Source organism: Lactuca serriola, chromosome 8, assembly GCF_051521515.1.
Source record: "Lactuca serriola cultivar US96UC23 chromosome 8, Lser_US96UC23_V15, whole genome shotgun sequence".
In the NCBI taxonomy this organism is placed as follows: Eukaryota; Viridiplantae; Streptophyta; class Magnoliopsida; order Asterales; family Asteraceae; genus Lactuca; species Lactuca serriola.
In genome coordinates, this window is record NC_136415.1 from 113559626 (window position 1) to 113569826 (window position 10201).

Genomic DNA, 10201 nt, shown 5'->3' on the forward strand with positions numbered 1-10201 from the left:
TGTGGTTTAGGTCCCTCACAAAACTGAAATGACTAATGTACCCTCCTGATATATATATATATATATATATATATATATATATATATATATATATATATATGTTATATTTAATTTAATGTCTTATTAAATTAAAATATAGGGTCCACCTCTCTCTCTCTCTCATGAACCCATCTACAAAAAATGAAGCCATATTTTCATCTTAGATTTGTTTTGTTTATCTCTGATGAAATCGCCACTAAACCCTACTTGAGTCAATCCATACCTAAATTGCTATGCAAACCTTCTTACTATAGTGAATTTATGGAACCCCCAAATGGATCATGCTCTAAACTAAACACAATCACAACAAATCGAGAAAAACATAAAAATCCAGATCTTCAAACGCCCGAAAAAGATGATTCTGGAAATGTTCTTTGACCAAATAATGTGTTTCGATACACTGGTGCTTAGAGCACAATCACCATCTTCATATTCTCTATCCATCCCTCCTATAAACCTTAAAACCCATAATCAAACCCACAAGGTTGATACGATCGCACATTCAAAAACAACTCAAACATAGCATTAGTCGATCGAAAATATGTATAAGAAACAGATAAATACATGTGTATGCCAAGAACTTGAGCTATGAAGCAATATACTCGACTCAAATCAAGACCCATTCAGAAAGATGTGACAGAAGACAATGACAACGGATAACGTGGCGAAGGCTATGTAGGTGAGGCAGCCGGCGATGCGGTTGGCTTTGAGGGTCTTTTTCCCCGACCACTTGACCAAATTAGAGGCACCTGGAAAATGACCATTAATCCAAAATAGCTAAAAATGACCATCAATCCAAAATAGTCGAGGTTTGGACTAAACTTCAGAAAAAATGCATACCGTAGAGACAATTTTTACAGCTTTGCGTAAAAAATTACTAGGAGAGTTTCATGATTCATGTAACTCCTTAAGATTATCTATTGAATTAATGTCGTTTTGTTTTGATTATTGTTATATAGTATTATGGTATGGTTTATAACTAAAAAAACTATATTTAGGGAACATTTTATAGTTATCGCACCCTTAAAATCAACGGACCAGTCTAGCTAACAATTGTCCATTTAACTTTCTTACAGCCTAAGCATGAAAATATATTTAAAATCTTTGGTCTTTTTAAGTTTTTTTTTTAAAACTCTTTACTGAGTATGATAACATTTGACAACAAAACTGCATATACAATAAACTTGTGAATTTGAATATTGTTATTTAATTTACCCGAAATTAGATTAAAATCTCAAGCATTCTAATGTCGATTGCCATTATTTGCTGAAGAATATTGTCTATATTATTGACATGTTATACTCTATAATATAATGGAGAATAACACAAAGTCTATATATAATCTTTGTGAAATTGAAAAAAAAAAAAAGAGAGAGAAAATACGTAAAACATTGGATAATAAAGAAAAAAACAAACAATACCCATTTCAGGAATTGGTAAAAGTTGATGTAGATCAAGCCAATGGAAGAACCTTTGAATGTGTTGAAACTTTACGATGCCCTCCTTCACTATTGCCCTTACTAACAACCAATTTTACAAAAGAACCATCTTTCTCCTCTGTTTTTCTTGAAGAATCTTGATCCAATTTCTTAAAACTTGCTCTTTTGTCACCCTCCATTTGCATCAATCTTTTCAAGAGCTTCTCCTCTGCGTCTCTCAAGAACTTGAATGTGGGTGGCGGTGAGGATTTCGCCTTGTTCATAGCAACTTCATTGGATTCAAACAGAGGGTTTAATCCATGGTGATTATAAGCTTCCAAACTGAGTTGTTGTGGGAGCTTCAATGGTGGTGAAGCAACAGGAGACAAAAATGGTGTGTCTAAAGTATCAAGAATCTCACCCAAGCTTCTCGTTCTTGACCCCATTTTGCTCCTCTCGGATTCCAAGTCTTCTTTGGTTTCTTCATTGATTGTGAAAAGAAACCTAGGTGGCCCACCTAGGTTATGTAGTCTCATGAGTTCAAGATCCAAACTTTCATCTCCCAATCCCTTTAACACCGAATCTTTACCCAAACCCATGTCGGAATCTTGTTGTTTGGTATATGTTTGCAAATCTTTTTCTTGGGTTTGGGGGGATTTTGAGGTTTTCCAACAAGTGTATGAGGAGAGATTAGGAGGGGTATAATCGGAAGAGGATAAATGTTGGTTTTCAATGTCTTCTGTATCTTGGGAGACCCTCTTCTTCCAACATAGAAGATAATACAGCTCTGCAGAAAGAAGCATCAGGATACATCCAAAGAGGAAACACAAACCAATCTCTAGACCACTCAATGATGACATTTTTACCCTCTAAAAAATTCACATCAAAACTACAAAAAGATTTGAGTTTTTCTCAAGTTTGAGGAAGACCCACTACTTAAAACCTAACTTATGAGAATCTTTAAGCCAATAATATGCAGAAGAGCCAAGAAAGATGACTCTTTTAGCCAAAGTTCACATGCTAGGAAAATACTTGGACACTAAAAAAAAAAAAAAAAAAAAAAAAAAAAAAAAAAAAAAAAGCTTCTTAAAAGACCCTTTGTACATGTGCATTGATTGTCTCAAACCACATTTACCAATTAAAAACTAACCTTCCACTTGTTTTAAAAACAAAAATAGGAATTAATTGAATCGGGTAAGTAGCGGATGGGTTGAGGAGGTAGATTGACTAAAAGTCATGTTTTGGTGTGAATTTATAATGGGTCTTACAATAGAAGGGTATGCATACCTCAAATGGGTTGGCAACAGAATTTATGAAACATATTATTTATTATAAATCATAAGTGATCAATAGTGCTTTTTTTCTTTTTCTTGACAGAAAAAAAATGTAAAGAAAAGTTTATTAAAATTAGAATCAAATTCATTTTCTTTTTAATGAAAATTCATGAATCCAACTTTTATGATATAACTAAAACGAAAGTCTATGTTTTTTTTTCATGAACGGTTGGTTATTGTTAGAAATTAAATAGTTAATATCATCAAGTTAATAGAAATCAATATCCATATTAGAAAAAAGAGTAAATTACACGAATGGTCCTATGGTTTGGGGTAATTTGCACGTTTGGTCCCTAACTTAATTTTTTAACTCGGAAGGTTCCTATTATTTGCTTTTGTTACGCGTTTGGTCCCTATTGTTTGTTTTGTTACGCGTTTGGTCCTTGTTTTACCTAAAAATACTATTATTTAAATAGGAAAAAATTATGGGGTAGGTAAGGTAAGGTGAGAGGGTGGGGTTAGGGGTGTGTTTATTTAAATAAATTAAAAAAATCAAAGGGAAAATAGTATTTTTAGGTAAAACAGGGACCAAACGCATAATAAAAACAAACAATAAGGACCTTCCAAGTTAAAAAAATAAGTTAAGAACCAAACGTGTAAATTACCCTAAACCATAGGGACCATTCGTATAATTTACTATAGAAAAAGAGAACTTCACTCTAAATGACAAAGTCTCAATCAAATGAAGTATGAGTTTTTATGTTTTTTAAAAAGTCTATAATTTTCCAACTTACATTAAAAGTCAAAAAAACTGTCTATGTCAAAATTTAAAATGATTATACTCATTTATTTTACTTTTAGGATTTTTTTCTTTTAATCTTTTATTTTTTTAGAAATAAAAGAGGGTCTATCCTTTTCTTTTTCCCACCGTTAAGATATTAACATGCTCATTTATATGGCTATCAAATATGCACCATAAAAAATCAACCAAAATGTTAACCGAACCTAAAAAATTAATATTTAATATTTCGTAGCCAACATGTTTGAATTTTTCCTTCAAGTTAAAACGTTAAATTTATGAAGCTTCAAACTCCATTCCTTGATGATATTGAATTTTGAGCTTGTATTGAAGCTTTAAAGGAGTTTTAGCTTGCATTTTGTTTTGCATTGGTTTCTAATCCGTTGGAACTTCCGTTATTAACATTAATCAAGTTTAAATAATTAGCTTCATATGTTATGTTATGGTTTTGAATCCTCAATAAAGATTAGATCATGCTTGAAGTTGATTGGAATTCTAATGGATGTTTAACAAGTTTGAGAGGTTAATCATTCAAGATACTATAAGTATATGTTAACCGTAACTTTATGGCCAAGTTTTATATAAATTATTTATTAAAATAGTACTTATTTTAGAATGTATTACACATAATAACATAAGATTTTTGCCAAATATTTGTAATACTAGTTGTGAGATCTATGTGTTACATGGATTAATTTAAAAACAAAAAGTTAAATATAAAGGTCAAAATATTTGAGAACTTTAAATTTATAAGAAAATAAAAAAAATAATGAATTATTATAATGAAAATGTTTTTTATATTTTAAATTTAAACAAATAATTTAAATAAATAAAAGAAATTAATGAGCTTTAAATTTGAGAATTTTGAAATTAAAATTAAATTCATTAGTGAAATTGATATCTATTTATTACTATATTTATTGTAATTATTACATTAAAATATTATATGAAATTTAATAAAATAGAAAACTCATAAAATAACATGTGGAAAAAGAATTAAATCAAAATAACTACAAAATGACATTTGACAAATTGAATAAGAATGTGACAAGTGTCAAAAAAAAACTATTATTTATTAAAGAGGATTTACATCAAAGGATTATTGATGATCGGAAAACCAATAACTAAAAGATAACCTTCAAAAAATATGAATCGACGTTTAAGTTATATATAATTACGATATTGTCAAACGGGAAGTACTGAAACATCATCCGGAAAGAGTGGTAAATAATTTGATCATATATGAGAAATTTATAATATGTACTCCATACACATGATATGTCGACAAATATTTAAAACATATTTTTTAATGTTAAATCTCCAAAAAATGTATATTGCTAGCAATTAGTTAGTTATTTAAGTTAGAGGGTATTTTGGTAAGTTACATAGTGAATTATGTTAAGATCGTTAGTATTTGTTTTGCTTTCTCTCTCTATGTGTGTGTGTATATATATATATATATATATATATATATATATATATATATATATATATATATATATATATATATATATAGAGGGTTAGGTTATTTTGTTTTCACTATCTATTGTGTGCATGTATGACTGATTCTGGACCAATCATTTTAGTTATTTTAAAAAAGTAATTAATGCATATTACATGTTGAAGATATAATAGATATTAATTACATCTTCAGTATTTAATATGCATTAATTACTTTCTTAAAATAACTAAAATGATTGGTCTAGAATCAATCATACAGACACACAATAGATAGTGAAAACATTTGAACCTAACTCTCTCTCTCTCTCTCTCTCTCTATATATATATATATATATATATATATATATATATATATATATATATATATAAACGTAATGATGTACAGTCGATTGAATAACAACTTTGATTATTTGCCTCATTTTATCTTTTTTGTTTCTCTCTTTCATTTTCCAAATCTTCATTGATAACATGGTATCAGTTTATGGCTGATTCATTTATTCAATCATGTTTGTCTATGTTGTTTCATCCAATCTCAATACATAAAGTCTTTATTTCATTGGTTCTTCGGATACTCCGAGTTATGTTCTAGTTTTAACTGTTTTCAATGGTGTTGGATTCATTTCTTGGAAGCAGTCCATGCCCATTCCGCTTTCCAATAAAAACAAATTAGGGTTCATCGATGACTCTATTGTTCCTCCTCTTGTCATCGATTCCAGTTATGTTGATTTGAATCATGCCAATTCTATGGTTATAAGTAGGATTTTGAATTCTCTCTCGAAGAGCATCGCTGCTAGTGTTCTGTTTTTGCCTACTGCACATGCGATTTGGACATAATTAAACCAGAGATGTGCATAGTCTGATGAAGATCTTTTGAACAAAATTTGTATTATGTATCTCAAGGATTGGGTGATTTTTCTTTTAACTCCACCAAATTGTCTTGAATCTGGGATGAATTACGAATGGTACAAGGTTTACCTCCTTGTTCATATGAAGCATCTGCAACATTTCGCAAATTTATTGATGAACAACAATTTATTCAATTGTTGATGGGACTTGATGACTCGTTTAGGTGATTCGAGGACAAATTTTCATGACGAATGTAGCGATCGATTCGCCATGTATGAATTTAACCTATTATCATATTTAATTAGACTAAAAGGTGGTGTAGGGTTTTGTGAGTACGATGGGCGTACATTAGGTACGCACGTCGTACTCCTTGCATGCGCATCATCAGGGTAATCCCGGTGTACGTTGGGCGTACTCAAGCCAGGGGCAAACCCTAATTTTTAGGGGTTGCACCCTATTTAAGGTCCTTAAGTTCTTCAAGTGCTTCATCCTTTCTGCCTCCATTACCTTTTAGTGCTAATCTCGAAACCCTAGCCATCTTAAGTGCATTTTTGAGCTTACATAGAGTGTTTGGGTGTTTTTTTAGTGGTTTTCAAGAGGAAGGAAGTTTGAGAAGAAGCAAAGGAGAAGAAGGAGCTTGTAGATCCAGAGCTTGTGCATCATTTCTAGCCTATTGAAGGTATAAAGTCTGAAACTTGTTCATTCTAAGCTTAGATCTAAACTTAGGGAAGGTTTTAGCATCTTTTGGTCCCATAACTTGGTCTTTTGGAGTATAGGCTACTCCAGGCCATTTGATCTATCCTTTTGGACTCTTGGGAGTGCATTGAGTCATAAAAATCGTATCTTGGAGGTTAAGATTCATCATACATATGTTAATGACCACTTAAGTGAGTTAGAGGGCTTAATTCATGGTTTGAGTCCCATTAAGGCATGCAAGTGCATAAACTTTGCAACTTCATGGCTTAAGACACTGTTATGAGCTTGGATCTAAGTTTGAGATGTTAGAGCTTGATGGATTAAGACTTGGGTGTAAAATTGGGCTAACTGGCCAGTACGTCGGGCATACTCTAGAATAAGATGCACGTACTGGGTAATGCAATCTGTGGACCTAGTAGTTTTTGGGCTCGAGTATTTTTAGGTTTGGGCCTCAGACCTACCTGTTGTAGCATGACATTTGAGGGCTTTAGGCCATGTTGGGTACTCTTGGGCTATATTTGTAGCACCTGGTTCCTGGTATGTATTTTAATCTAAGTATTTTTGCATTTTTAGCTGGAACTCGGCGAGTTGTAGGTCCGAATCACCGAGTAGAGACGAGATATCGAGCACGTTTAAGTTGGCGACTCGACGAGTCCATATACTGGACTCGGCGAGTCTGCCAGTCTGGATGAAACCCTAATTTCAAAGGTTTGCACCTTATTTAAACATCTTTTTGTGCCTCATAACGGCCCCCATTATGTCCAGAACACCCCTCACGAAGTCCTAACCCTTCTTTTAGTAATTTGAGTGCTTTTGGTGCACTTCCTTGAAGTTTTGGAGAAAATAAGAAGGTAGATCAAGAGGAGAGGAAGAAGATCCAGAATCTTTGTGCCATTTCAGAGCTTCTAGAGGTATTAGACTCGAAACCCTCTCTGTTCCTTCATTATTATCTCCTTAAGATCTTAAGATAGTCATTTTAAGGCCTCTTCTAGTCTTGATCTTTGAGTAATGAGCTTATAGTGTTAAGGGACTTCAGATCTAGGCATGATTAAGCTCTAGGAGCTCGGATCTATTGCCTTTATGAGCCTAACTTGTGTATAAGTCCTAGATCTACTCTTCTAGTCCTTGTTAAGCCTCTTATTTCCCTTTTGATGCATGAATACACGTAAAGTTGGAAACTTTACGTGTAAAACCTACCCTAAGAACCCATATCTATGAATGGAATGCATTGGATTCAAGCAGAATCGAGTATATAGTAATTTCATGCATGCGACTCGACGAGTCGTTCTTCGGACTCGGCGAGTCGAGCCGCGAGTTTCTAATTTTCCCCTTTTGAGTTACGTTGAGTGGGATCAGTGAGCTTTAAGTGGACTCAGTGAGTCGGAAGCCAGACTCAGTAATGGTGGGACTCGGCGAATCAATGCCCTGACTCGGCAAGTCCAAGGCAATCTTCTTGACTCAAGAACAGACTCGACGCATTGTTCATACAACTCAGCGAGTCACAGACCAGAGTGTTCATCAGATGAAGATGAACTCGACGAGTTGTTCATACAACTCGGCGAGTCAAATGAAGAACCATTGGATATCTGTATAGAAGGAGAACTCATCGAGTCAATTCCCAACTCGACGAGTAGGGACGAGAGTGAGGACAATCGACTGGATAAGGACTCGACGAGTTAGCGAGCCAACTCGGCGAGTAGGGTCAATTGGAAGTTGACTTTGACTTTGACTTTTGACTTGGTCAGGGTTAAAATGGTCATTTTCCCTAAGGACAGTTAACAGTGTTTGATTGAGTGTTTCGTGGGAATTACAGCCGGAGGATTTCCGGAGCAGCAGCAGCAGATAGACAGTTCCCGCGCAGATCAGCAACTACTTCGAGGTGAGTTACCTTCCAGTAGCGGTGGGTCTACGGCCACAATGCCGGCCCACCAGTAGGAGTTGTGTGTTAGATGATTGTTTTTGTGATATCATCTAGTTCTGCTACTACCTGATATGTTATATGCTAGCTTGATGTGTTATAGTAGTAGAGTTCGGTTGTTAGGACCGAAGGGTAGTCAGACACCCCAGATACGTCTGACAGTATGTGATGTCATGATTATATGCTAGCATGATCTGAGATATGTGTTAGGGGTAGTAGGAGGGGAACAGTCCCCGAGTTCGGTTGTTAGGACCGAAGGGTAGTCAGACACCCCATATATGTTTGATTGTATGTTATGTTATGATATGTGATAATAGTAGTGGTAGGGGTGAAACAGTCCCCGAGGTTCGGTTGTTAGGACCGAAGGGTGGTCGGCACCCCAGAATGGCCGCACGGGTAGGACGGCACCCCAGAATGGCCGCACGGGTAGGTCGGCACCCCATAATGGTCATACCGGGTAGGTCGGGCACCCCAGAAATACCTGACAAGTATGGTATGTTATATGATTGTACTCTATGTATGGTATGTGGTACGTTGGGGGAACTCACTAAGCTTTGTGCTTACAGTTTTCAGTTTTGGTTTCAGGTACCTCTTCTTCAAAGGGGAAGGAGCTGGCGCGGTAGCGATACATCATACACATACACTATTTTCCGCCTTACGAGATTGTTCTGGGATTTGTACTCTGATATTCAGTTGATTTCGTATTTTGGTTTTTCAAACACGATATATGATTGTGGAATGATTTGATCATACAATGTTTTATTTACAAATGCTTTCCAAGGTATCGATTTAAAAATGAAATTTTTGGACGTGAAAATTGGGTTGTTACAATATTGGGCCTTAAAGGCCTTGTATTTGGGCTTGGATGCCTTTTGGACTTGTGTAGATTTGGTCTTTGGTGGGAGGGAGGCCTAATGAGGCAAGGGTAAAGAAACCCTTTTCGCCTTAAAGTCAAGAATGAGGGTTTGGGCTTTCGGGTTAAAATATTGGTCTAATTTCTAATTAGGGTTTTACGCTTGTGCCTTAGGGAGAGGATTTCATGAGTCATCCACTGAGTGTGATTTGATACCTTTAGTCTGAGGTGAGTTTCCTTCACTATATCTGTGGGTTGAAGGCATCGATGTCGGTCTACTAGTTTATGTTGTAGTATGATGGTTGACTTCGTGACAACTGTCGGTTATGCTTGTGTTTGCATGGCTTAATGCAGTCCAAACCAAAAGCCTAGATTCATATCTTCACCAAAGGACCACTAACTCATGCATGGAAGAGATATACCCAACAAGATTTGATTTTATGACTTAATGACCTCAAAAATTACTAGAAATTAGGCTCAAAGGTTCTAAAGTAATTTCTACTGACAAGATCCAGGTCATGGGACCAAAACATGCTCAAAACATAAACCAAAACTAGATCCACACTAAAGAGTCATAAAGTTTGAAGCTTTATATCTCCATAAGCTTGCAAAGATGATAAAAGTCCTTGATCTCCAAGCTCTAGCCACAACAATCCACAAGGATGAACTCATCCTTCTTCCACAAGGCACGAAGAACACTTTGAAGGTCCAAAAACAAGCTCTCAAAGATTACGGTTTCAAAATTAAGGTTGGAGAGGATGGAGGCTAGAAATAAGGCCAGTCTCAAGGGAGATGATGAGGTTTTATAGGGTCTAAACCCTAGAAATTGGGTTTAATGTACGCCCTGCGTAGCCTTATGTACGCCTGACATAGGCCCTGTTTGATATGTGTCTGACC

General features: G+C 35.0%; 1 protein-coding gene across 2 annotated transcripts; it reads right to left on the reverse strand.

Moving 5' to 3' along the window:
* Nucleotides 1–540: 540 nt before the first annotated feature.
* LOC145070302 (uncharacterized) lies at nt 541–2511 on the reverse strand. 2 transcript variants are annotated; one of them, XM_079017240.1, is made up of 2 exons: nt 1511–2511; nt 541–788 (listed from the first exon to the last, which is right to left on the reverse strand). In XM_079017240.1, exons 1-2 carry the CDS (start codon nt 2315–2317, stop codon nt 711–713), a joined length of 885 nt encoding a protein of 294 aa, XP_078873366.1. In that variant the 5' UTR covers nt 2318–2511; the 3' UTR covers nt 541–710. The 2 variants fall into 2 exon arrangements, with proteins under 2 accessions (XP_078873366.1, XP_078873367.1); XM_079017241.1 differs by having other exon boundaries at nt 1461–2504.
* Between the last annotated feature and the right edge of the window lie 7690 nt (nt 2512–10201).

Excerpts from the sequence above, each read along its gene's own strand:
- LOC145070302 (XM_079017240.1), bottom strand. The coding sequence starts at position 2,317 with ATGTCATCATTGAGTGGTCTAGAGATTGGTTTGTGTTTCCTCTTTGGA. Across the intron at positions 789-1,510 it reads AAGTTTCAACACATTCAAAG|GTGCCTCTAATTTGGTCAAG; the intron begins GTTCTTCCATTG and ends GTCATTTTCCAG.